This window comes from Rhipicephalus microplus, chromosome 1 (genome assembly GCF_043290135.1).
Source record: "Rhipicephalus microplus isolate Deutch F79 chromosome 1, USDA_Rmic, whole genome shotgun sequence".
In the NCBI taxonomy this organism is placed as follows: Eukaryota; Metazoa; Arthropoda; class Arachnida; order Ixodida; family Ixodidae; genus Rhipicephalus; species Rhipicephalus microplus.
Genome location: NC_134700.1, coordinates 205,911,345 through 205,939,130, shown reverse-complemented (window position 1 = coordinate 205,939,130; position 27,786 = coordinate 205,911,345). Strand labels below are relative to the sequence as shown.

General features: G+C 46.0%; 2 protein-coding genes across 5 annotated transcripts in view; both read right to left on the bottom strand.

Moving 5' to 3' along the window:
* The window catches only part of LOC119159776 (oxysterol-binding protein-related protein 9), a 45,034-nt gene extending 41,793 nt beyond the window's left edge, over nucleotides 1-3,241 (bottom strand). Inside the window, exons 1-6 of the mRNA XM_037412627.2 lie at nucleotides 3,125-3,241; nucleotides 2,890-3,080; nucleotides 2,679-2,729; nucleotides 2,532-2,610; nucleotides 2,300-2,385; nucleotides 2,005-2,109 (exon numbers count right to left, since the gene is read on the bottom strand). Coding sequence (XP_037268524.2) covers nucleotides 2,005-2,109; nucleotides 2,300-2,385; nucleotides 2,532-2,610; nucleotides 2,679-2,729; nucleotides 2,890-3,072 — 504 coding nt within the window. The 5' untranslated portion in view covers nucleotides 3,073-3,080; nucleotides 3,125-3,241. The remainder of the gene's footprint in view (nucleotides 1-2,004; nucleotides 2,110-2,299; nucleotides 2,386-2,531; nucleotides 2,611-2,678; nucleotides 2,730-2,889; nucleotides 3,081-3,124) is intronic.
* Nucleotides 3,242-6,038: 2,797 nt separating this feature from the next.
* LOC119167455 (uncharacterized) overlaps nucleotides 6,039-27,786 on the bottom strand; it is a 47,731-nt gene continuing 25,983 nt past the window's right edge. For 2 of the 4 annotated variants that reach the window (XM_037418932.2, XM_075890805.1), the window contains exons 10-24: nucleotides 26,117-26,245; nucleotides 24,510-24,621; nucleotides 23,568-23,737; nucleotides 20,581-20,705; nucleotides 19,519-19,699; nucleotides 18,360-18,436; nucleotides 17,098-17,320; nucleotides 16,546-16,733; nucleotides 14,942-15,053; nucleotides 14,003-14,173; nucleotides 13,438-13,560; nucleotides 12,037-12,143; nucleotides 11,080-11,278; nucleotides 8,931-9,060; nucleotides 6,039-6,605 (exon numbers count right to left, since the gene is read on the bottom strand). In XM_037418932.2, coding sequence (XP_037274829.2) covers nucleotides 6,431-6,605; nucleotides 8,931-9,060; nucleotides 11,080-11,278; nucleotides 12,037-12,143; nucleotides 13,438-13,560; nucleotides 14,003-14,173; nucleotides 14,942-15,053; nucleotides 16,546-16,733; nucleotides 17,098-17,320; nucleotides 18,360-18,436; nucleotides 19,519-19,699; nucleotides 20,581-20,705; nucleotides 23,568-23,737; nucleotides 24,510-24,621; nucleotides 26,117-26,245 — 2,222 coding nt within the window. In that variant the 3' untranslated portion in view covers nucleotides 6,039-6,430. The remainder of the gene's footprint in view (nucleotides 6,606-8,930; nucleotides 9,061-11,079; nucleotides 11,279-12,036; nucleotides 12,144-13,437; nucleotides 13,561-14,002; nucleotides 14,174-14,941; nucleotides 15,054-16,545; nucleotides 16,734-17,097; nucleotides 17,321-18,359; nucleotides 18,437-19,518; nucleotides 19,700-20,580; nucleotides 20,706-23,567; nucleotides 23,738-24,509; nucleotides 24,622-26,116; nucleotides 26,246-27,786) is intronic. The other 2 variants (XM_075890798.1, XM_075890810.1) reach the window with 2 other exon arrangements.

Below are 27,786 nucleotides of genomic sequence, written 5' to 3'. Positions count from 1 at the left end.
CGCTCGGGTCACGTGGCGCGAGTCCTTTAAAAACGGAGCAGTGGCATCCGCGTTTCCGTCCGCTAGCCCCAGAGATGCCGTCCGCGCAATCACACAAGTGTTGCCACATCATCGTGTTCTCTTCGAGCCGAGCGCAACAACAACACTGCGGTGCATCGATCCGCCGCAGCGGAGGCCAAGCGGGGAAACTTAGAAAAGGACTCGCGAGGCTTTCCCGTAAACAGCGTTAGCCCGCGCAGCCCTTCACCACATGTAAGCCACAAATTCCCTGCGCATAGCGTGAACAAATCGGAGTCGATTTTGCGACAGCGCTAGCCGTTTCGCGCAAGAGCGCATGCTGCAGCGCCATTGTCGATCCGAAACCGAAACCCAGAGCTGCCGCAGCAACGGCCGAGAAAACGTGGTTCGCGCCTCATCCGCGAAGCGACAAGCGCTTTGAAATTTTCGAGGAACTAAGAATCAATAATGTCCTCCTCCAGATTCTCGTAAACTTAAAGCTATCAAAGCTCCATTCTCGGGAGATGAAAAAGGAAGAAAAAGCCACACACGGCGACAGATACTGCAGACCACACACATTAAACAACACAACGTGAGGCACGTGCATGGTGACTGGAGAAAAATAACGCTAAAGCTATTGTTCCGGAGCGCGATTCACGATGAACTGGGCGGTTCACGTAACTGCATACACGGACTTCTGCTAGACGTTTATCTAGACTTTGTTGTTAGGTGCGTCACGAAGCAATGAAACACATTACATGACACATACTCTGTATGCACTAAACTTGATTGCTTTCGCTGACCGGAAAACAACGTTTTATATGCAGTCAGCGCCAACCCATCTAAAGAATTGGGAACAGTAAGTAAAGACAAGGCAACTCACAAGGCATAAGGAAATTATGAGCCAAAGCGATGTTAAACACGCAGAAATGCACCATTAGCTCAGCAGTTTCTGTCAAATTCAAGACTGTGCTGCCGAACTAGCCATACATACAACTCTTACCTTGCCATCCTTTCACTCAGTCTTAGTTATGAAGCCCTCAAAGCAAAGGTATGCCACACAAAAGCTTGCAAAAGATGAGTTGCTTCGCTGAGACAGAAGCTGCCTTTCTAACATGCAGACATGGCTTCTTAGCCGTTATCTTTCCATGGCGCATCTTAACAGCAGGCGTATTGCACTATGGCCGCAAGAAACAAAGAATGAAGAAAAAGACAATGAGAGAGATAAGACCCCTCCCAACTTCCTCAGTGTGACGGAGTCATTTTATCAACACGCTGCATCCACGACACCCTAAAGCGGGCAGAAAACAACATGCGTTCACTGTGCCCTGGGGACAGCCAGTGCACAAAACAAGCACCCTATGGGCTACTTTTTAATTTCTTTTTCACTCTGCATGAAAGAGCTTTTTTATTTTTGTAGTTTAAATGTAAACCAATGAACAATAAAGAGGGATGTTCATAACTGGGTTAGGATTACCAAACATAAAATAATTACATGCTACTAAAGATGAAAGTTCAGTTACACTCTAATTAACCAAGTGTAGGCGATAAGTCAGCACCAATCACACAATTGATGCACACAATATTCACACAACTTTTGCAGTTTCAAAAAAAGCACTGTGTGCATAAAAGCACATACAAAGCTTTGCTACGAAGAATGTTACCTGCACAATACGTGTAAGGCACACTTGCCTAAGGAGTGAAGAAATGCGCAAAAATAGACTTTTATAGAGAATTACGTCAGTACAAGTAAGTGTGACATACTCCAGAAAGTAGAACAATATAGTGAATTTAGTTGAGTGCGTTCCCATAGATCAGTATTGCAAAAAAAAAAGTAATTGTTTCCTGTATCAGTATTGCACAAAATAGGAAACATGACCGAGTGAGTCGAGTTTCAGATAACTTCAAATAGCACATAAATGAACATAGCAATGATGGCACGGCACATGCAACTCTACTTGGTACGTTTCTGATGGGTCACAAGTCTTGAAGAAATTGGCTGCCTACCCTGATTTGTTCGATGAGAAGCTGCAGATACGAGTCTGCTTCGGTGAGCTTGGTGTCAAAGTTGTGCTGTGTCGGCGCCACAATACCCGTCTGATCCCACAGACGCTGAAAATGCACAAGTGTGTTGTATGAGAAACGTTTTGCCCGCAGAAAGCCTGTGTGATGGACGGACGTTGTAAGGAATGTTGGTTTTGCACATTTCAAGGAACAGGTAATGTGAAACGTTGGATGAGAAGAAAACAGCTGACAGACTAGATACTTACGGAGTTTGACAGCTGACAGACTAGAAACTTACCGAGTTTGGTTGCCGCTGTAACGTATGCCTCAGGATCGTATCCTCCAGCGCACGCACCCATCGCTCTCGCTCCTCTGCGTCGCGCGCTGCATGACGTCCGAAACAATACAAGCGACGGTCTTCACAAAGGCGACATGGGCACTCTCAAAGCGACAGCTCTGGTTACTCATGAGCGGAAAAGCGCCGACACGTGCGCCGCATTCCTTGAGCGAAGTCGGCCAGGCTCGCTCACCTTGGAAGTGAAAGATCTTGCGGTCCACGCGAATCGTGAAGGTGCTGTCGTCTTCATCGTCGATTCCTATAACTGCCCCCTGCATCGGCCGGGCGCGAATCAGTGCGAACGTAAAAAATGGAACGTCGCTCAATCAACAAAGCTTACCTGGAGTCGCACACAGCCACGCCGGGCTCCCCGGGCCATGTTTTCTTTAGACTGAAAATTTTGAAGCAAGGAGGCAAAGGAAGCGTTGAAAACGATTCAGACACCGGCTTCGTGCGCTGCGAATGCAACCTTCCCGAAAGCATGCAACTACGCCCAAAACCGATGGGTTGCGCAATGCACGGCTACGTCGTCGAGACAAATGAATACGTACGGTGTAGTAGGACAACAGCCCTGCGTTGTCGTCTAGCACAAACCAGCGATACTGCCAGCCTTTCATGACGTTTGTCCATTTGCTAAGCGGTCCTTCGACGCTTGAAGCAGCCATCTTCACCTGCCGATCATGGCACACAGGGTTGCGAGGCGGCTCGTCCGACATACCGCACAGCAGCATCATATCCCGCCACGGAGGAAGGAAAAAGGCCTTTCCTTCCTCCGTGTATCCCGCCCACAACAGTTTACAAAAAGGATCAACGCTTTTGTTCGCGGGAACGTGCTGACTTGCGGTGGTTATGAAATAGCGGGAAGGATACTTTATGAGTCAACGAATTCATTGTTATCTCAGGTTTGATGGGTGACTGATAGATGAAGGTACTGAAAAAAAGACAACGCCCACTTAGCCAATGCAGTTTCGGTTTCGGTTTAAATTGAGCGCGTGTTGTGGACGCGGCGGTAAAGATATCGTGGCTGTGCTACTTACGTTGCCTTCTCACTGTGAACGCCCTTTCAGTTCCTCCGTGAAGCATTCCAGTCATTCGGGATTGCTCATTACACTACACCAAACATGGCAGCGGGCGTTTCTATAATATCAAAGCAAAGTTTCCTTAATTTAAAGCTTTGTTATATGACGCAAATCTGTTGGTTGTGGTGTGAATTTTGTAAGAGGACTACGTTCTTCGCCCGTTTCGCTCAAACAAGCACTTGAGACCTGTGGTTTACTGCATTGTTTAGAATTAATAATTATTGCAGTGCACTGCTGTTATGCCTAACCATTGCAGATGCGGGCCAATTTACGAAAGTGGAGTGATTCTGATGTCGGCTGGTAGTTCAATGTCTTCCCGAAAAATAAGAATAAACAACGATGACACATGGTTTCTTTAAAGAAGAAAAAAAAGCCAATAGTCTTGATGCTTTATTATACAGTGAGCACAAAACCACGAGCACCGCTACTATTTTCTTACAGAGTTTCGAATAGTGGTGCATGCAACTGCATGCGTTAGCGAACACTTACGAGAGTCGTCGAGCACGTGCACCAGTGATGACAATTAATGAATGATTCCAAAAATAAAGAGACGTAGTTGGTGAAAAAATGCAAAAATATAACTTTATTCACTCTGCGCTTCTTAATATTCGAACTTAGGCAGCTACCGAGAAATCGTGTAGCTCTGAGAGCTTAATGAATATATGAGTAACATAAGCCATTTCTCACGAAGCAATGACGTTCTAAGGAAACGGATATAATCCATACAAGTTAAATACGCTAATGGGACTTTGGAACTTTATATTGAGCGTATCATATTTCAAACTCGGAAATTTCTTCCTCAACGACAGCTCAATAAATATGAAACAGGATATGTCCATTGATATTTTTAACTTTTCAGTGAAATCGTAGAGACTATGAGTGCATGTCATCATATAAAAGCAAAATGTTTGGTGGAAATACTACTGGATTATTGACACACACACACACACACACACACACACACACACACACACACACACACACACACACACACACACACACACACACACACACACACACACACACACACACACACACACACACATATATATATATATATATATATATATATATATATATATATATATATATATACACACACACTTGGTTTTCAGGTCAATGCAAATTGATGAATGACGGCTCCATCAACTGCCTCCGCTCCTGGCTAATGTGAACACTGCGCAGGACTATAGTAATCCACCCCTTTTTTAATGTTTAGTAACTTGGCATAACACTCATTTTTAGTTTTTAGCATTGCACACTAAAAGAATGGGACGAACCAATAAATGTTCATCTTTTTCTGATTGTTTTGCTGCAAAGCAAATCTCAACCAGATAATTTGTAACAAAACTTCCGGTCATTAAAATAGGTGTTTTTAAAAATATTCACCCCGTATAGAAATAGTGATCTGATACGGATAATGCGCATATGCATTTTTATGGCAGTTAATGGCGTATATATGCCATGAACGACCCTCAAGAGAAAGAAAAAAATTATTCAAATGTGTGACATTGTGAAATAAAAGGATACACTCGAAAAAAAACGATACATGCGTAAATTTTGTTCCGTAATTTTCGGTTGACTTTGCGTGTTATCAACGTGCTTTCCCCGAGGCCTTAATGGGGTATAAGAGGTGTCATTTATTTGAGGTGCCTAGGTGTGATATTTCCTCACCAACATGAGGTGAGCGTTCACTACCGCGAGTGGTTCCCACTCACTGTATAGTGGATCGATACTGGCAGCACTTTTGAATGCACGTATGTATGCCCTATAAAGTGGACAGTGGGATGACAGCCACCGTAGCTTAGTGGTAGAGCATCTGGTGCGTTTTCCGAAGGTCGCAGGTATGGCCCCTGTTGCCAGCAAGTTATTTTTTTTCGTCCTCTACTATTTCGTTAAATTTATATTACAGTTACTTCGTGACAGCATCCCCTGTGCTTTTCTTGGCATCACTGTTTGTTAGTTTTCATTAACATTGTGTTAAACGAACGAAACAAGCCCTTAAGTTTACGCTTCTTTTCCTGGATTTTTACAATAAAAATTTTTTTCATAATAACGTTCATTCCACTCATTACACAAAACACGGTAGCCACAGCTTTTATTAAAACAACATAACGTGAAATGTGTTTTCGAGGTTATCACTGTTCTGTTCTTGCTTAAATTTATATAAAAAAAGATATCCCCCTTTTTCGTCCATATTACCCAACAAAGCGTTTCGCACATTCGCTTTACTGCTTTGTTTAGAAGGATGAACTAAATTCCGTGGTTTTATGCCTCACCATTGCTACAGTACAACGACACTCTACTATCACGAATGTTAGCTGATTTGCGACAGTGGGCCGATACTGATGTCTGTCGACAGTAAAACGTTCCGACGAATAACAAGCATAAACAGCGTTTCCCAACGCTGCATTGATAAACAAGGACGAAACAACAACAACACCAACAGAAAACAACCTTGTTGCTAGATCATGGAGTGATGACAAAGCAACGGTGACCGCTAATGTTTTATTTACGTAGTTTCGAATTGTGATGCAGGTAATTGCACGCCTAAGATCCCACGTGCGTGCTGATCACAGTAGAAAACGAACTCATAAATAATCGAGAATATCGAGACGTAATCGACGTACAAACACAGAGAGATTTTATTCGTTCTGAAATTCCAAAGAATACGAGGCTTGAGAACAATCAAGTAACCCTCCAGCTCTGCAGAATTCCACAGCCTGCATTGGTGGAATAAATTTTGCGTAAATCAGCTTTATATTTGTATCACAACAACGGTTTATTTCTCGGGCGCCAACATCTGCGCCGCAAGTGAATCACAGACAGTTCTCGAAAGCTGTTAAAAGATGTGGAATGCTTAGTCCTGGTCGCAATGAGTCCCGCCTATAATCAGCGACTCGAGCAGAGCAGGACGGTCGGCCCCGAAAGGAAGTGGTCGAAATGCGAAATTGGTCATCGCGGAATCAATCATTCTGTCGGCGATAGCTAGGCCGACAATGTGCGCGCCATTCTAGATGTAAGTGCTCTGGAACGAGCGGGGCGGAGTCCAGTCAACGAAGACGCCGTCGTCGGAGGCGGTGTCTCCCGGCGCAGGATGTTTGCAGCGCTCGAACTCTTCGAGCTCCATGGTGGAGGCTGTCGAACTCCTGAACGGGCCATTGCTGACATCCAGACTACGGCGCTTCCTGCGATCCAAATATAAGCAGTGGCAGCGTAAATAAAAAAATGGCGGCCATTTTGTTCATATACGTATGGGTTGTGTTTTGTTGACTTAAGAATTAAACGATGCTTTGAAATAAAGTTTAAATGAAACGAGCATGGGTTCCCAGGTCGCGAGCGATAGCATCGTTCTATTCAGTCTTCTCTGAGTCGGTCGATCGGCTTTTGCTATATTCATGGTCTCGCACAGCTGAGGGGTATTGAATGCGAGTGCACACTCAAAAATAATCACCTTTCCGTCATAGGAATTGGTACTACAAGAAAGGGAAACGGGTCTTCGCTCTTCGCAGATGCAGTTGAGCGTTTGTTTTGCATTGTTTCTCCACGAGGGCGAATGGGTGAATGCTATAGAATCAAATTGCAATGTAACGCAAAGACCGGCAACCAGCTCGAAACTTGAATCGTGCTCCTCGGGCATAATGGGTGCACGAAAAGAACATAACCAGAAGGAGCGCGATCTGATCACGGCTCGACACCTAAAGCGCTCTGGTCGAACACAAAGCGTGAACTCACAAATGTCACAATTGTTTCTTATTGGTGTGTGAGCAGCGAGCTACTTTCACAAACCCGGCTGCCGCATCGAGGGAAACAATCTTCATGCTCTCTGTAACGTGCACTTGCGCAAAATGCGCACGACATATACAAACCACCCTGATCACGAGATAAACGCACGAGTGACCACGCCATGTTGAGGCACGCGCACATCGCAACGTGGGGAGGATGGCCTTTAAGCTCACCCTTCGCACCACCTCACTGATGATAACAAGAGCACGCCGAAGCCACCTATCCCTGAGTACCACCGAAGGTAAATGGTGTATATATAGACACCATGTCACTAGTATAAAGCTGAGGAACGTACGCTTTGTGACCGAGTCAATTCGCGTCGTTCGCGCTGCGAAGTGAGAGGTCGTAGAATCGACTCGCGGTGACGATAATTCTTAGATGCGGAGCATCTAATACTCGAGGCTTGTAGTGCGGCGCCGTCCGCAAGCTTCCTCCTCCTTCTTCCACCATCTGTGCATCCCTTCCTCCTCTACACACCGCGCGCGTTTCACTCCTCCACCATCTGTGCACCCTTCCTCCTCTACACACCGCGTTCAACATCTACAATTCTCCTGATTCTCCAGTGGACGCGCATGCGCCGTCGCGCTTCGAGAACATTCAGCAGCTGACAGTGCATGCGCCGTCGCGCTGTATATATACTCAAGGTCGGCGCTCGCTCGCTCAGTTGCCGCTCGTCGGTTGGTTTGTACGGCGCGTCGACGTCCAAGGTCGCGGTGAAATGAATGCCAACGAATCCACAAACACAATGATCGACGTCCCTTCGACCAGCGCCGCCCTTTCGCATATATACGTGTGTACGTGCACACTCATTTAACACCCCCTCCTACAACCACGTTAACCAATTTAGCCATCGACCCAAGTAAGTCGCAATTTAACACCCCATTTCACAACCACGTTAACCAATTTAGCCATCGACCCAAGTAAGTCGCACTTTAACACCCCGTTAACCAATTATATGCTCCGCATCCTCCTCAGTGTTCCCCCGAGGGAAGCTGCGGGCAATTTTTTTTCTTGTTTTTTCTTTGCAATGTGCTGGTGCATATTTTACGTCAGTGGAGTCGTGGTGGCACCCAGAATAACACCTTCGTGTCAAAAAGAAAGTAATTCAAATTTGTTTTAAAGCTAAATCTCAAGGCGGAACACTTGCTAGGGGTGTCTCGCCCCCAAAGCCATAGCACAAAAATGGTCAGAGCTTTCCTCCTCCCGTCATGGTTTAACGCCGATGGTAAGCAGGAAGGAGAGAACGAGCAGGAAAAGTCGCGTTGTGTACCACCTCTCTACAAGCATTTATGTACAAACATTTATGTAGCAGCAACAAGTGACCCGAGTTTTGATCTCATAACAACTTTCGCTGTAAAAAGAAAGCACGAACGTATTTACAGAAAAGCGAGCTTCCCCCGACAATAAGTCATACTGCGGGAAACCCATCTTTCGTAAAACGAGAGTCCTTCAATGTTAGGTGAAATCCTAGAAATCTACGCAGGTGCAAGCATAGATAACCTTCCGGCTTTACAAGCACCGTATATCTAGACTACCGCATCCAAACGACCACAGTTTATTTATCACTACCACGCCTGGTTGAATAGGTTTGTTCCGTAAACGTGACATAGGAGGCAGTCCTCGCTGTTTAATGATAATTTAGTTCGCTCGCTCGCTCGCTCGCTCACTCACTCACTCACTCACTCACTCACTCACTCACTCACTCACTCACTCACTGATGCACTTACCTACGGCTGATGATTATCACGAGTGCCACGTTGACTACAAGTAGAAAGATGGCAACGCAGAAGACAACCATGATCCATAGAACCATGGATTGTAGATACCTGAAGTTGTCGTTCTGCACCGACGCACCCACTGCACGAAGAATGATCGACACGTCGGGTCAATGTTTCTCTCATGTCGTGCTTCTGGAATACAGTTGAACCGCGTTATAATGAAGCCAGATATAGCGAATCATCGGTTATAGCAAACTATATAAGGCATTGGTTAACCGCATTTCATTTCTATGATATTTGTATCTTTTTTACAATGAAAACGAAAACGCGAGCACTGCCACGTTGTCGGCTGTGACTAAGGACAATTTGGTTTATGCGAAGGTCAGAAATCGCAAAGTAGCGTAAAAAAGCAAAATAACTTTTGATACAGATGTGGTCGCGACACCAAAAAATTGCTTTTTAAAATGCGATCACATCCTTTTCAAATAAATGTGAACGCGGGCCTGTTTTGTCAAACGAACTTCATTGTGTTGTAATTTGAACTTCTCATGTCGCATTTCGTTTAGCTTAAAATGCCATGAGGAGACAGGTAAGCACTACTTTGTTTATAGTCGGCATCAAGCCTAGAATAACTAGTTTTAAGTGCATGGCACTGTAAGGGCCCGGCTTGTCGTTTATCCATAGATCTCATGCGGCGTGATCACGCTCAATATTAAGTGGTTAATGCAAGCGTAAAACAAAACTACTAGTGCTCAAAACCAGGAGAAAATAAACGAATGAGGTCTGAAACAATATAATGAACAATAACAACCGAGGAACAATCGTTAAGGCCAAACTCCATAAGCGCGAAAATGCACGCGACAGCGACGAGCGACGCTATGAGCGACGAAACAGGGCCGTCGCGCGACGTGTCGCGTGCTCATTTTCGCGCGATCGCTCGGTTCTCCAGATTTGGAAACCGTCGCTCATCGCCCGGAAGTGCTGGGCTCAAGCAGCCAATAGCGAAAAACCGGAAAAGACGAAGACTACATAGGTGCACGTGACCCTGCCCGAGTCACGTATGCACAACAAGAAATAACGCAATGTTTATTAAGCATGCGCATATAAAAAATGCTGCAAGGCAATAATAAACACTTTCTGTTCCATTACACAACAATATATCTTATTTTTAAATTGGAAACCGCTCGCTACGCGGTTTTCTTGGTGCGACTTGACGGCCTCATGCCAGCAACAGTGGAATTCGCTCGCCGAAGCCGTCGCGTGAATGAGGTTTGCCTGCGCTAGCGACTGATCGCGCGACGCCGATCTACGTCGCGTCGCTCGTCGCTGTCGCGTGCATTTTCGCGCTTATGGAGTTTGGCCCTTATAGTTGAACTAAAATAACCCAAAAACTTTGGAAAGATGTGGCTGACTCCCGCACCACGCAAGAGAGGGCGCCACCGCCTCGCAAAGCACGTGACTGGTCTTTCCACTGGTGCTACATTTGAAGGGAGAAACAACTTGACGGAACACGCTGCAGACGACACGCGTCTCAGCTGTCGTGACGAGCAGGAAATCGATAAAGCAAGGCAAAAAGTAGCACGCATGTCGCACATCAACTTTGGGAGTCTTCCTAGCAAGACTCTACTCGTGCCGGGGAAACACTACATGCTTACATCAAACATTGACGTCATTGATGGTTTGGTAAACGCTGCATCGGAATCTTTATACGATCGGAAATCGCTGGGCGCCCGTGCTGCGCACTTTCTGAAGTTTTACCCTAAAGGTTAACGAAGGACTTAACGAAGAGAGCTGTAACGTGGTAAAGTGTGAGGGAATTCACAGATTCATGATCTTCAGCCCGAACCAGGTAAGTATCCACAGGTGGGTGATGGAGAGTTCAACAACTTTTTCCTCCCTATCCCATGAAAAAAGTTCTGGCTAAATTTCTGACCTAAAACACCGACGTTGAATCACTGTCGGAATTCATGACGTCAAGGCGACTTGGAGCCGGATTATCAAGTAGCCATCCCCACCTGCATTCTATTTCCCAAGGTTTCTCAAACGGTGACAGTGGCTTTCTATCGCTTATTAGGTTACGTTAGTGTCCTTTTAATATAGCTCGGATAAGCTTATAGGATAGAAGCGTACCGGGTCAGTCTGCGTGCGTTCCCCTTACCCAATGAGACCTTGGAAAAGTGGACGGCCAGGGCAGGGCCGTGTCCCACGCTCGTGGTCGCCCTCACAGTTGCGGTGTAGCTGCGTCCGTTTAAGAGCTGCGGCAGCAGCAGGTCCCTCACGTCAGCTCCCACAACCGTGGCTAGGAGAACGGAACCCTCATCCTCTGTGCCGTTGTCGGCCTGCACCATTACTGTAATCTAGAGACAAAAAATCCAAAACAGAGGTTCAGTGTATACCAGAGTTTACGCAAGGGGAAAAAAAAACTGTTCGCGCAGCCCATTTTTAAGTTCGGAAGCTAAAGAGGCGCTGAGAACGAATAAGAAGCGTGAAGGAGACGAATGACACGAGCTTACAGCTCGTAATAACTACGTGCATGGTTCCGCTTCAAGGCAGACACATGTAATATCTTTCATAACAGACGAGAGAAACCATCAGTAGATAAGAGAGAGAAGTGATTAAAGTAGTGTGTCCTACCGAAGCGTATTCGTTATCTTTAAAAAAATGGCCGTGAAGTTGAAGGCAACAGTCACCGGATTCAAGACAAAACTTTTTATTCAGGTGAACGTGTGCCCGGAAAAAGGAAAGTCGCGGTACAAGCAATACATGCTGCACGCTTATGTCGGCGTATATATGGCGTCCGCCGTCAGTTAACCTGATCGGTGGTGAACTGCGTCGGCATTAACACAAGCGGCACGGACCATTCTAGTTTTACAGCTAGTGCTCGCGTAAACTCTCGAATGAACTTGACTACGATCGTCCTGTGCGTGACATTAATTGAATGTCTTGAAGAATCGCGAAGCTTCTCAAGCATTGGGTCTTTGTCGACCACTTCAAGCTGTCCTTGTGGGTGTAATCTGGATCCATCAAAATAAACCACTGAACACACGTTAAGCAACATCTAGCCGTTTCACAATCATTGGAAAGCTAGCAAACAAGGCTGAGCACGAGCACGCACCTCGTAACCGGTGAGGATCCCATTGGGTTCTTGGGGTAGTTGCCACGCCAGCCGAGCAGTGGTCTCGTTAACCACAGCGACCTCAAACCACTCGGGCTCACCGGGTACTGCGAAGGGCATTTATAGTAATGTATAGTTGATTGACTTTTGAACGCTGTATACCTGGGAGCGAATACTTAGAAAGCAACGGTTGCACAATAGTTAAGCCCAGTTTCATATCTTTGAAATGCATCGTTTTGTTAGGGTCTCAAATGACTGAATGGCGCCTTCATCTTTAAGAAGAGCTAACATTATTCAAAAAATGTCCTGCGAGTTATTCGGGAATTAGGGCGAATATATCTCCACCTAGGTGTCGGCCACGAGCCCTTGAGCTCTGCATGGCGGTTGGCTTGTCCCGCTGGACAACCCGCAGTTGGTACTCAAGGGCGAAGATGAATAGTGCAGTCTCCCAGCGCGTTCGGTTCAAGTCTGCGTCTCCGTCTCAAGCCCGACCACTTCTGTTACATTCTTATAACGTATGTTAAGGGTCTCGCAAAACATGCAGTTTGATGAATTGGTAACGGAGATTCAAGATCACTGGGCTCAGAAACGTGTGGCTTAGCCAGATTTTTTTTTTCGAGGTGGGTTCAGTCATACTTTATGTAGGTTTATGCATGGGTTTGTAGGTGTGCCTGTGTGTATACGTGTGTAAAATTGAAACATTTTAAGTAGAGGAGTGGTTGACCCCCTGTTCCCCTTATCTACATCAGTGGTTACTAGAATATTTCTTCAATCATACCAGTTGAAAAAACGGCGTGCTGCCACTCGGACATGCCCATGGCCTATGCTATAGAAGCACGCAGATTCTGGCGTCATCTTGGTGCAGCAATACGAAACTCCAGAGCACCATGGCACCGTCCCCAGCTTGCATTTCTTGCAGGCTGCTAAATGCCACACGCAGCGCTAGCGTCGTCGCTAATGTCTATTAGTTAATTTTTTGGTCGACACATGACGTGACAACCAGCAGATCCCGTCACTTCAGCCGATGGCATGTCTGGATACTGATAAATTGGGTCTATACAGGGAGTCAATTGATATGATTGAAGAACCCTGGCTGCTACGTCAGGGGATGCTCCTCCTCCACATCCAACGTTAACCCTATAAAGAATGCATCTGAGCAATCATGTTACCCCTGATATTGCATTCTAAAGAAAATTAAGAAAAGAAAAAGTAAGGAACACGGTGGCATCAGCGGCTGGCTGGGCGCCAATGTCCCCATGTTGCCTCGTATTTCGCCACTGCAACATTCGGCATACATAAAGAAGAGATGACCTGGTAAAGCATGTTACGCCGAAAATTAGAAATAATGAAAACATATGGGAATCTACGCTGGGCATAGTGTGAATGGAAGACTGCGCTTACCATCTTCTGTAGTGCTGACTGTCACACGAGAACAGAGAGGACCTTCTCCGGCACTGTTGACGGCTCTCACGCGCATTGTGTGCTTTTCGAAAGGCAGCAGGTCCTGGAGCGTCAAGTTCGTGTCTACGAAAAACACCAAAAGGAAACTTGCTGAATCACTGATCTGAAGGGCAAGGGACAGAGAGAGAGCTTTTGGACACTTAATTTCGCACGGCCGTCGGGCCACTCTAATAAATATGGCCGCACTGCACCGTACCATATTAGCAATCTATCCAATCTTTCCAACCAATCTATCCATCATTGCGTCCGTACATGCACTCACTCATCCATCCATCCGTCCGTCCGTCCGTCCGTCCGTCCGTCCGTCCGTCCGTCCGTCCGTCCATCCATCCATCCATCCATCCATCCATCCATCCATCCATCCATCCATCCATCCATCCATCCATCCATCCATCTATCTATCTATCTATCTATCTATCTATCTATCTATCTATCTATCTATCTATCTATCTATCTAATCACTATTTTACTCCAGATACGCTCCATTAGAGACTACGCTGTTCACCTGTGGTATTCGCCCAATGTTCATCCTCTGCTCTCGAGTCAGCGTAGTAAAGGACGCGGTAGAAAAGGAGAGGGCCGTGCGAGTCAATGCAGGAAGGCTCTTCCCAGCTCAGGTGCAGACTCCTCGACGATGCCCACACCACGTGCACATTGCCAGGAGGCTTGCTGGGCGCTTTGGAGAAAGGCCCCAATGGAAAAATGTTGAGCATGCAGCAGTGAAAAAAAAAAAAAAACGCCTCAATTATTTTTTGGAACCTTTAAGCCAGAAAAGTCGCGGTGATCGAATCGCCTCTAAACAGTTTTGGTACTTCGGTATGAGGTTTATGAAGTGTTATCAATTCGTGTGCTGTGCTCGATGTACCGTTTGAAACGCATCTTGAAAGTGTTCGGCAGGCGTCCGATGTACCACGTATCTGGGTCATATACTAAAATATCTGGGTAACAGGGTAGCCAGCCGGTCGGAGAACTGGTTAACCTCCCTGTCCTTACTCTTTCAATCCTCCTCCTAATGTATGAAACTTTCGTAAGAGAATATGTCAGCCAATAATGATTCCGACATATGATCATAAGCGTGCGTACGGGGAGTGGAAATGAGAGCTCTGCCCCCCCCCCTCCTAGTCTCGTAAGCAGAGGTCAAGGGTTGCAAAGGCTGCCCAATACATCGACTTAACAGGAGAGGGGGCGCTGAGATGAACATTCAACCCCCTGTAGGTTGCGCACACTTATTTATATAATTAGTGAAGCCATTTGACGAATGGGAAAACGCACTTCCGATATAGAAGTTTTGTCAATTCAGCCCACGGTGTTTTATATCGACATGTTATTTTTTTGCCACACAATGGACACCCTGTCAGTTAATCACCATTATGTATTCATTATGAAATAGACGATAAAGACAGCGCCTTTTCTTGTTGTTTGAGATCGCTTCAATTGCACTCACGTGCAGCAGCCGTGAGGAAGCCGACCTCCCTCCTTTTGCCGTATCCATGACCTCTGCTGGCGCTCACACGTGCCTCGTACCACGAGTGCGGTACAAGCCCTTCGACCTGGAACTGCACGAACAGAACGCGTATATAAGCACTCTGTACCTGTCAACACAGCACGTCCCTACTGCAGTTCACTTAAAGATGCACGAACATTCCAACCTTCGAGGTTGGTGAAAAGAGCACATCCTGCGAATAAACAGGCATTGCTATATGAACATCTCCCGTCAAATATTGACAGCCATGAAGTGCGAAGCTGCTATTTCATCTGGCCCTATTTTTTTCGCACAAAGGCGTCTGCTCACTCAATTCGGAGCTGCCGGTGCCTGCTGTTTGACGTCGAACAACAGACAACACGTTATTGGCCCATAGCTGACATCAGCCAAGAGTGGCGTTAGGACCAGACACGCGTCTTGCCATGGGGTGCCAGCACCCGCCACGCCACTCTCAATGGTCGTACTGAGCCACACTCGCGCGCAGGAATCACAAGGGACAGCGATCGCGTTTCGGCACGTCCAGTGACGTCACTTCCTTTCCCGCGCCATATTCCTTTCTGCCAGCGTGCTCTCCGTGACCAGATGAAGAGAGAAGGCACTCAAAGCGTGCGTTGAATCCCTGTAACTCTGCTCGATACTGAAGGATTGAATAAATTTAGTTTTCAGTAATCGATCCGGGATGAAATAAACACTGATACTGAGATCACTCGATGATTACTTGGAGAAATGGTTCAAGACGCCTTTAAAGAGCTGTCAAAAGTGCGCCTACATTCACTTAGGGCAATATGTTACGGATGTTGCAAAGAAAGTATGGCGAGAAAAGGGTCATTTAATTTTATTTGCCTAACTTGCTTTAAATAGAACCGAAAGAATAGAAGCAGCTGATAACTTTTGTCTTCATTTTAGTTGATCCTTAACAGCAAAGCCAGAAGTCGGCTTTATGAGAAGTGCACATGAGGGAAATGTAGGAGGATTTATATATACACCTTTGAATAATTTCTATCATGCATCTAACTTGCACTCCAGCCAGCGTAACATATATATATATTCATATCTAATATTTTATAATCCACGTATGGTTTTGAACATATTGATCCTTCATTTAATCTAAGAGATGAGCAAGGGTAGTTCGCGTAAGATAGACATGTAGGCCACACAAGTAGTAGTCTGAGTTAAGAAGAGATAAACGCGGTAGTGTATCCATGTACAAAACTCAGTTATGTTTTACAGTCTTTTTGTGCGCTATACTTGCACTGAATTACAAGTATTCAGGAGTAGTTAAAGTAACGAAGTCAAATTTTATGCTGTGGGGCAGACGGGAATAAGGTAGGGTCGAAAAAAGCTGAGTCGTACGCGCCACGCGGTCAGAAATCAATCAACCAATCAATCAATCAATCAATCAATCAATATTCAGTATTAGTTAAAGTAACGAAGTCAAATTTTATGCTGTGGGGCAGACGTCAAAAGGGTAGGGGCGAAAGAAGTTGAGTCGTATGCGCCACTTCGTCAGAAATCAATCAATCAATCAATCAATCAATCAATCAATCAACCAATCAATCAATCACCTGCGTAGATTGCGTGAGGGACACTTGTTCGGAACCCTTGCCACCACATCCTCCCAGGTCTCTAGCAAGGAGAGCCACGCGGTACTCCAGCTGCTGCGGGTGGCGCTCCCCCAAAGGAGCATCCCACGTGATCAAGGCCTCGGTGGCATTCGTCCAGACCACGCTCAGGTGCTCCACGGGGCCCGGAACTAAGTTTGAGACAGCATGAAAACGGTACGTTCGAGCAACGCAATTTCACGTTGTGCGAAGCACGCTGGAACAATTGTACCGACGCCAGTTTCCCGTACATCCAGCAGCCTGTGAATGTTTAAGAATCGGGCAAGTTGAGATTGGTTTTCAACGACGACATGCAATGGCTTTAGGCCTACTTGATGTCTCTGGCCATTCGCGCAAAGTAATTTGCGCCACTTTTTGCATTCAAGGCTAACATTGCATGCGTAGATATATAGAGGGGTTCACCTGAATTGCGTTCGAGATATTGTGAATTATAAAGTGCAGAAGAAATAGACGACAAAAGTCAAGAACCTCAGGAATCCGCAGAAGCATCCGTACCTGACGGTGCCGTTTTTGCAGTAGCCGATCCGCTGTACATGCTGCGTCCCACGGAGGTGACGGCGTAAACGGCCACGTCGTAGCTGCTGTCGGCGTCAAGGTCGTCTACCACGGTGCTCAACGTGTCGGCGTCCAAGCTATGCACTTTCGACGGTGAGCTGCGCGCATTGAGGTGCACCTCGAAGCCCACCAGTTTGCAGCCCAGTAGCTTGGGGTCCGGTCTCTGAGGATATAGATAGTACGAGTGAATCTATCAAATCACGATAGATAGGCGACAGTGATGCGCTATTCTCCCAGGAAAGACATTGGTTCGAATCTCCCCACAGGGAAATTTTGTAGCCTTAGCTACACTGGCCTCGCTGAGCCAATTTCGCGTGGCACTGGTCTGCGCATGCGCAATGATACTCCGCCGCCGCCGCGCGTGGCTCGCCGCCGGTGTACGCGCAATTCGATGCGCTGCGCAGACGATCAGTGGTGTCACGCACCGGAGCCGGCACCTCCCTCGCACTCGGCCGCGGCCGCGCGCGACTCGCCGCCGCCGGTCTGCGCTTTCCAGAGGAGTGACGTCATAGCCTTGGTAGACATATGGACGCCGACGCGCGCGCCTTCCCTGTGCAGTCGCCATCTGAAACTGCGCTGGAGCCGCTTAATAGCGCCTCTGACTAGAGTTTGCCACTGTAGTATAACCATGGAGAAGGAATAATAATCAGCTGAACCTTTGCTAACGCAACGTATATCCTGGCATAACTGAGCTAAGCCACTGCCATTTTTTTCTTCAGCTGAGGAACTTTCTTAGTGAGAAATTCACATAGAGTTTTCGTCGGGTTTAACGGCATACAAACTGATGAATGTAAAATTTTCCTGTTTGCGAATTTTCCCTCTATGTTTTGTACTCACACAGACTGTGCCTGTATTCGCAAAAACGTTTTACAGCTAAAAATTTTCGTGAAATAATATTTCTGCCAGTCACGATGTAGAAGATATTGTTAACGAAACCAGCTGACCAATGGGAAAACGCACTAACGAAAGAAAAGTTTTGTGCACTCGGACCCTGATGTGACAGACCAACGGAGCACTTCCAGATTGCTATGCAAGTAATATATCGTCTAATTTTTGTGTTAGCTTTTTGCGAATGAATATTTTTGCCATCGCGAAAAAATAAATGTGAATAAGAAATAGGCGTTTGCAACTGCCTTGCTTGATTACAGGGTGCTCCTTGCTAGTTGGTCGTTACAGCCACGATGAAGTAAAATGAATGTTACCTCCCACTGAATGGAAATGCGCTTGTCCGACAGGGCCTTGGCTGCCACGTTTTTCGGCACCGCCTCGGGGCTGTCAGCTGGAACAAAAAAGACGCATAGGGTGTGTTCAGGTAATAACGTGGACGCATGTCCACTGGCCCCTTAAATTGCGCTGAAATGTATACATTTTGTGCTCTCCGAGTGCTCACACCCACTTCAACAATATTACCTTCACGAAAAATGAATTTTGCTTTTGTCAAAAATGAAAAAAAAAAGAAACCCAAGTCTACACTGAGCCAGAACGGCTTTCTGAGAAGTGCACAAAAACGAAACCTTGAAGTTGATGAAATACAACAACAACAACAACAACAACAACAACAACAACAACGACGACGACGACGACGACGACGACGATGACAACAACGACGATGATAACAACGACAATAACGACAACGACAATAACGACAACGACAATAACAACAACAACAATAACGACAGCAACAACAACAACAACAACAACAAGAACAACAACAACAACAACAACAACAGAGACGACGACGACGACAACAATGACAACAACAACAACGACAACAATGACAACAACAACAACAACAATGTAGCTGTTGGTATGCATTTTTTTGCGCACTGTGAATAGCCTATGTTCACAAAGTGTTGCCTTGTCGTTATGGAAACGTATTGCAAAAATGTCGCAATTAAGACACAAAGTTGAAAAGTATTCTAATTTTCTCCGATTATTTTCCTCCGTTTCTGTAATAGGCAGAATTTGCAAAATTACTTGGCATTGCTACACATTAGGTTAACGATTTACTATTGCTGATACTGACGCGAAACACGAACAGGACATTTTCAAGTATGAGCATGTCTGTTAAAACGAAAAAAGTTGGCGAACAAATAAAAACGCACAGCTTTTATTTCGTTTACACTCCCCAAGACTAAAACCAAGATCATGTTCTGACTAAATCTGAACAAACATGCGGCATTATTTTTGTGTAATCGCGCTCACGAAGCCCTCCAATGTGGCCAAATTGACGTTAAAGCAAACCACTCACGTTATCGAGCATGCCATTGTCATCATTTTAGGTCGTAAACGTAGCGACGTGTTCTAAGACAGAATGAGTGACTCGTAGACCGAATGGGTCAAAGGACGAATCAGTCGAACCTCGACAGGGTGTGCGCACAGACACGGGGGGTCCCCAGGAGGTTAGCTTTCCCCTTCGCAGTTGCACGGCGAACTCGTACTCCGTGTCCGGATCGAGAGGCGAGACATCCTGGCGCACCGCTGTCTGCCACGGCCCCGCCATCGTCCAGTTTCCGCCGGAAGATTTCGCGCGAAAGTGCAGCTGCAAGAAGAACGCAACATATAAATCTATTTCCATGTTTGTAAACAGCAGCAGGTGCCGTTGCCACACTCAGGCGCTTGTAGCTACGTCACTATACCGGCGCCTCAGTGTGCCAATGACGCCTAGCGCTGTTTACAGACACGGAATATGTCTATCCGGGGTAAGCATTCTGCGTATTTATGACAAAATTCATGCAGCGTTGCATGAAATTCATCACGACGCTCCAATATCAATTATGGGCCTTCGAGAAAGCCCGAGAAGTGGCGGAGAGTTTTGAGGTAGAGAGCTTAGGGCTTTCGATACCTCAACGTGGGAGACGTCGTTTGCCCCTAGTTTTTAGTCGGGCGTCTTCCAGTACCCATTTTTGAGAAATGAGGTTACACCCCCCCCCACCCCGCTACTACTCTCACCAGCTTAAATCAGCGTGTGACGTACGATTAGGTGTTTCTCAGGTAACGTACAACAGTCTATTTGTGACGCATTTCGTCGGTGGTAACCATGCATGCGCAATCAAAATGAGAGACTAGAGCGCTAGTTGATCCTGCATAACTCGTGGTATGGTGCTGTGCCTGGCATCCCGCGTGCTAGTTGGCACGATATCGCATGTCATATATTGCACTGACTTTCTAAAAATCATACTCGCAGGCTTACTCATTATAATTAGAGCTCAAAGACAACTCTGTATTTTACTTATTTATCGTGCTATAAGATCGACAGAACTGAACTCCAGCACCTAAACAATAAAAGAAAACAAAATAGAGAAAAAAGAGAAAGAGATAGAGATCAAGTGGAAACGAAAGAAAAAACAATGCCGAGTGAAGAAAATTTGCTTTCTTTATGAAATGTGTGAGCTATTCATTGATGGTGTTTGCTAGGTATACCTGGTACTCGATCTGGTTGCCTCGCCCACCCCGTTTCTTGATTGGCGAATTGGAAGGTTCCCAGGATGCGACTGCCGAGTCGGCGGACACCTTCACTTTCGGCGGAGAAGTCAGCTCGGGGGGACCTTGAGCGAGAAGGGGACGGTGAGAGAGCGAACACGAACAAGACGTGCTATATACAGAAAAAAAAAACAAAGTTTCATTTAATATAGAACACTTTCTTAGCTGGGCAGGACTGAAGAACAGATCAGGAATGAGGACACAAACAACATAGGAGGTCGCAATGACTGTGAAGAATGGCTTCAACGTTCTTGTGCTCTATTCCCCAAATTGTGCTGAATAAAAGTATCTAAAAAGAAGTCATGCTTGTACACTGGCTACGGCGCTCTGCTGGTGAACGTAAGGTTGCGTGCTTGACTGCCAGCTGCGGTTATCAAGGTGGTGAAGACCACTGTTTATTTGTATATAGATGTGCAGTCGTTAGCAAGTTTAACTCGAACGCTACGGAGCGTGTCTTGAAATGGTTTAATTGACACCAGGGCCGGGTGGCCTTGGGCTCCCTGCCGAGATGTTGCCTATGCCCGCAGACGTATTATCCGACGTATTATCCGACGTATTATCCGACGTATCAGACGTATTATCTCGTTGACAGCGCCCCAGTGCTTTGAGGATGGTATCAGTTAAATCAATCCCAATCACACTGCAGAGCGTTCGAGTTAAGCTTGCTGACGACGGTACGTTAATTAAGACCATTAAATAACAATTAAAAAAACTCTGCACTATACATCAACCTTTACTTTGGAGCATAAAATGGATAAGTGAAATTAGGTATAATTTTTCTGAAATTGAGGTCTGCAGAATTTCACCAAGGGGAGGAGGTGTGCTTTTATCGCGAACTGTTTGTCAAGCAGAAATGTTTGTCAAGTGCCGTGATACACCGACCTTAGAGTCGCGGAATATCGGCCTCGTGCTCTGAACTTTTAAGCCCCGTGAAGCTTGCACAATAGTGTGGCCATGCAAGAAAGGTGTTGGGATTTTTAGTTCCGGCGTCAAACACTCTTTCACAGAAACCAGTAGGGCTCTTTCTTGTACCATTACATAATACTGAGACGCACGGCTCTTTGATATTTCCGATAATTATTGACAAGGAATTGCGTAGATTCTAGGTCACAAACCCTCATATATAGCAAAAGTTAAATGGGGAATCACGGCAGCTTTAAACCAATCACGTGGTTCAGACTTCCGAGCCGGCCTTAGCCGCCAGGAGGAGGTGAAGCAGCGAAGACTCAGTGTGGTGACAGCACTCACCGCATAGGTTACATAATTCTGGCCACTAAACTTCCACGGAATTCAGGAATACTTGCATATTGTCTTGCTCCATCACCCTCAGTTACAGCATTCTTTGTGGACCTGACTTGGTCTAAACTAGAACCATTGACGCTAACTGCAGGCAGTGGACTTTCATCCTACCAGAGCACAACAGTTGTGGCTCTTGTTGTGACCCTCGTCCATGGACGCCATGCTGGCCATGAGAAGCATAGCCGGGCGGCGTTCCCACGTTCCGGAACCCCCAGTGTTCTTGTCTCGGAACGAGCGTCCAGCGGCGGGAAGCAACAAAGGGATTAGGATGTACGTAGCAACTTCGACTGTTCGTGGGCCAATATCCCAGCGGGCATTCCCTCCTGATGGCTTGTTCGGCGAGACGGTGAAGCAGACCTACCGCGCAGGTCGTGCCTAAGCAATTGAAGTCTCTACTCTTTCGCTGCCCTTCTAGGGAAAGACAGCAGCAGCACCCCAAGCGCCAACTTATTCCGTGAAGGACCCCCATTCCCTCTCCTCAGTGAAGCTGCCCGGAGGAGTATTGCGTCAGGAGATGCGATGACTATTCGGTGGCCGTGTGTTATTGGCTGATGCCAAAGCGGAAGGTGTCTAGTGTGTGATTGGTGCTTCAATCAACAAGGAAGAGCCTGACAGGACTTAAAACGACGCTTGAAAATGCTGGCCGTGGCTCTGAACCATGCTTTAACGGTTTAACGGTCCACCCACCACACTCGTGGTTTGCGGAACTCCTAACCTCTTATGCTCTAAATAGTTGTAAATAGTGCTATAAACCTGTTAGTTTTTTTAATCCCCAACTTGTCAGCGTTCGTTTCCTCCACCCGAAGTTGCGCCACGTTACCACAAGAGACCGGGTCTGACGTAACCCCGACGTTTCGGTAAAGCATGTCAGCGGGGACGCGTCGGGTAGACCCCGGCTCACAACACTCTGCGCACTACGAGCCGAATCGCCAAGTCATACTTAAGTAGTGTGTTGAACTCCCAGTGGTTAGTCGAAAATGTCACGACAGCGATCTTGTGACGATGCCATGTACCAAAACAATAGTAAAGATGTAGTCAACAACCGTCACAGCGTCCTCTCTTGAATAAGTAACCCTAGCGTTGTTTACAAACAACAGATTACTACTACATAGTTCTTGGAAAAGCCATTTTAAGTAAGAACTAGCGTAGCTGTTTTCTCACCTCGAGCTTCAGCAAAGTTTTATTTGAACTACTTGCTACGGCATTCTACATGTTACCCTGATCAAAATATACGAAAGATTAACGAGAAAGGAAGGAGGACGAGTGATGTGCAAATTTCCAGCTGTTTATATTCGTAAATGTACGTCAGAGATATACACAAAACACTGATGATAGCAAATGACTATGCCATAGCGCGAACTTTGCGAAAGCAAGTCAATTTCAAACTTTCGTGTTTCGCGTGTGAGTCTCAACTAATCTAGCAACTGTCAATAAAGTTAAAGGTTGCCCACTGAGGGAAATAGAATGAGAGCTTGTACACTTGTTTTGTTTGCTTTTTAGTTATTCATTCGTGCGTTTTGCTCAGTGCAACAGTATTTGAATCCTCACATTGAACAGACTTTATTCTTTTGCAATACAAGGTTGCGCTGCCAAATCGTCACCGCGAATGTTTCGAGTTTCGAACATACCCAGAACTGTCACGTGTAGCGTTCCGACGTCGAAGCCGTGATCATTTTTGGCGGTGCAGTGGAACTTGTAGCTTCCCGGCTCCATGCTCCGGGGCAGCGGTGTCGATGCCTTGTAGGTGTCGCCGCCCACGTCCGTCAACGTCACGTTGGTAAAGTTCTTGCGAGTCTCCCTGGTCGCGTCGAGGAAACAGGTCGGTATTTAGCTGATGGATCGATTAGATGAACTTCAACCAGAAATGTTCAGGGCACCAGAGCTGAGCGCAAACAGCTGCTCCCAAGGAAGGCTTTGGGCGTCTCAGGCCGACTCAGAATAACAATTTCAGAACAAAAAATCACTCACAGCACTGCGAATCTTTAGATGCCTTTTTGCGTCAAGTTGTGAGTGCTTTCAGTTGGGTTTACTACGATACAATGAAAAAAAAGCACAGCAAAAAAGAGCGAAAATTTATATAAAGATGGCGATTTATAAACAGAGTTTTTTCTCCCGTACAAAAAGGTTAAGCTTGAATCGAAACTTCTAAAGTAATTGTCCATACATTTTTTTACAAATGTCGCTAATCTCCTTACCGCATTGTTCATGCAGCTGTCCTTTTATTGTTTATTTATATCAGAACTTCTTACTTGCTTTCTTGTTTTGTGCTACCTTTACCAAATGTTACGAGTAGAGATCACCGAGTTGACAGGTACCTTTTCATTAGACGTGACGACCATAGTTCTTGAAATCTGACGCTGAATAATTGCAGCAACTACAGGGAGTTTTCCGACCTAATCACAGGCACCCTTAACATTTGTAGCTAAGAACTAGTCGAATCCTGAGAACAAGAAACGAGATAGAAGAGAGGTCTGGCTTAGTTCTTTAACGATTTCATTTCGCGAAGTAATGTTCGTTTCGTAACAACCAGCTTGAAACACTTCGTGAGAAAGATTGCGAGTGACACTCACTGGTTGCTGAGTTCGACGACGGGTGCGGGATTTGCCTCGACAAGACACTCAAGGGAGCCTGGGTGTCCCTGGTCGACCTCCAGTTCTTCTGACGGCAGCACTTCGGGCACCACTGAGACACCGTTCAACAAAGCACAATTAAGAATACTCCCAAACTTCGGTGATAAGCAAGTGTCCAAACCCGAGTCCCCATTGAAATTACCACTAATAAGCACAATGTATAAATAACGGAATCGCAGGTGAAAACAGCGATCTCCTGATTGAACACAAGCCTGCGGGATGGGTGCTCGCTTCAAAATGACGTCACGAGAAGTACGGCCGGTGACAGTGCCTTCCGAGAACATTGATGAGTGCACGGGTGGGAGTATTTCTTTAGTCAAGAAGGAGATCGGCTGTCGATCTTCGGCCTTCTAGACGGGGTTCTCCCGGACTTCATAAGTTGTACCCGGCTACGTTCTCGGATTGAGTAAAAGCAAAAAATGTACTTTTCACACGTACGCACGCACGCACGCACACACGCGCACGCGCACACACACAAACACAAACACAAATACAAACACACACACGCACACACACACACACACGCACACACACACACGCGCGCGCACACACACACGCACTTACACAGGTAAATCGGAGAAGAACTCCAGTAGGCTACGCTGTGTTTGGGAAGGAAAGAAGCGTTATGAAAGAATGAAAGAGGGGAGCAGTCTACGACAACACTTCAAATTCATTAAGACTACGTTAGTGCACAACTAATACTCTAGAACAGGAATCAGCAACATTTTGAGATGGATGGCCACGTTACGTGGAACCGACATGACAGGGGCCACACGGTGTTGTGTGTGTGTGTTTGCAGGGGGCGGGGGAGCTTGACAAGCAAAGAAAAAGACTCGTTGAATTAAAGATAATGATTTACAAAAACGACTATAAATCATGTATATTTTCAGCACGCATGGAACAAGGTTATGATTTACCGACATATAGTTAGAAGCAAAAAAAAAATCCTTTCAATACGACGCTGATCATCCTCAGCCAACTCGCAAATATCTAAAGCAACGTTGCTCAGCGACAGTTGCACAAAGTCGTGGAGGTGTGCATCACGTAGTCGGGAGGTTTCATCAGGGAGGTAAGGGTGTCGGAGGAGGGGGGGGGGGCGTAGAGGGTAGTTCTGACGTCAAGCCGTGGGCCGCAGGCTGCCGATCCCATGCTCTAAAACATCGCCGATTCACAGCCACAATATATATCGTTCAGTACTGTTTCTCTGAGAAACCGCAGCAACGCCTTCAGAGGAACCTGCTGCACTACCTGCGATTCAACGAGATTCGACGCTACTGAACCACGCTCACCCTCGGCCAATGAATTGAGCGGGAAATCTGTTCGGCAAGTGAAACGCATTTCAAGCTCCTCTCAATGAATCGGTGACATCAAATATAAGTGTGTATAACTGCCTAATTTGATGTCTTCAAGATGAATCTGTAACAGCGCTGGCTACTATCCGCCATACAGTGTACAGTGAGAAAACCAATGATGATGATATGCTAATTAATACAAGGTGGTGCTCACTGCCTATACGCGCACTGTGACAGTGATGCAGAGTGTCTTACTTTCGTCGCACGAGTGACCCCGGTGGCGTCCCGTGCACTGGCAGCTGCCGTTGACGTGGTCACAGGTCTCGCCGTGCAGGCAGGAGCAGCTTTCCGAGCAGTTCTCGCCGTACTTTCCCGCCTTGCACTCTGTTGCGCAGAACCGCACCAGGAAGCAACAAGAGAAAAAAAAGTAGTGATGCTTAGTTTATAGTATAAGTTCTTTGTCCTATGTGTCTTACATATAGCCTATCTTTCAAGTTCGACTAATGCCAGCAATGTTTACGAATCAGTCAGAAATTGGTGCTTTTTGAAAAAAATATTTAGGCATTTGGCAGTTTCTGCAAATACGAATTGACATAAACGAGTGCTTCTAAAAAATTCAGAAAGAAAACCATGCGTAGTTGACCTTCCTAAACACCAAAAATTATTATAAAAACACAAGTCATACAAGTCAAGGTAGATCCTTTGCCTCGGCGCTCTAACACGTGTCCACACTTTCAATCGCAAGACAAGAGGAGTCACAGAAATTTGGACACTCGAGTCGACGGGTATCATGACGAACACAAGCCTTCTTGAACACAAGCCAGAGCTTGCTCCCGAAGGAGGCAACGTTCATTTTTTTTGTTCATTGAATGTTGAGCCCAGTATGAATGATTCAGCAACGTGTATGCCAGAACCAGGGACATAGCCAGAAACTTTTGTAGGGAGAGGGGAGTGTTTGAAACACCTACTATGCATGTTTCTGCGTGTCTTAGGGCTTCTATGATTCTTACAGTGGTGTTCTTGCTGCACCCAGTCCTCGAATTGTGTCATTAGGTAATGGGCAGTTTATGAAGTACAGTAACCGACAACGCGAAAATTTCTGCCACATATGATGCCGAGATACAAATGGCAGTACAAGCTTTCGTGAGAACAGTAAATCAATCACACATGAGAGTGAGTATACAGTAGATTTTCAAGCAACGTACAACGGCGCAGCGTGTCTTGCTTTACTGCGATGCGTTTAAAGATTGCGAATGTGGTACGAACTTAGTATGCTAAGAGCTCACCCCACACTTCATGTCCTGCGTACATTACACCTACATTACCCCTACTGGATCTCTGGGGTTGTAAACCAGGCACACACGTGGTTAACCTGCGATTCTATTCTCCGTCTTAAAAGTAAACATAACCAAAAGATACCTGTCTCGATGGGTAAAATTATAAGAAGAAAAGACTCTCCAGCAAAGTGTAGCCTTTTCTGTCCTCATTAAAAAAAAGGGTCCTCGATTTGAGGTTTCTTCGGCCTAGAAACGTAGGGCTTGAAACTGAAAAAAAAAACTAGATTGTAGAGTTTCTTCTTATTATTATTCGTTGCCTGCATCTTGATTTTTTTAGAGAAGAGAGCACTTTCACCCACGCAATCTTTGAAGTAAAACAGTCACTTAAGCATGATAAGGATCTAGGGCTGAAGTTGTTGCTTTCGGTGTCCTCAATTGTCTCAATCCGAATGGCGAACCAGAACCAGCAAGACATGGTTCAACCCAAACAAAGAAATGATTAAAAATGGTTGAACAGGGAATGACGCAGGAGCCATATTTTTTTACGTCACGACTCACCTTCTCTTGGGCAGCACGTGCTTCCCTCAACACACCACCATAGACTATTTTACGGAGAGGTTTCAGTGCCGCCATGTTGGGCTGTTAACT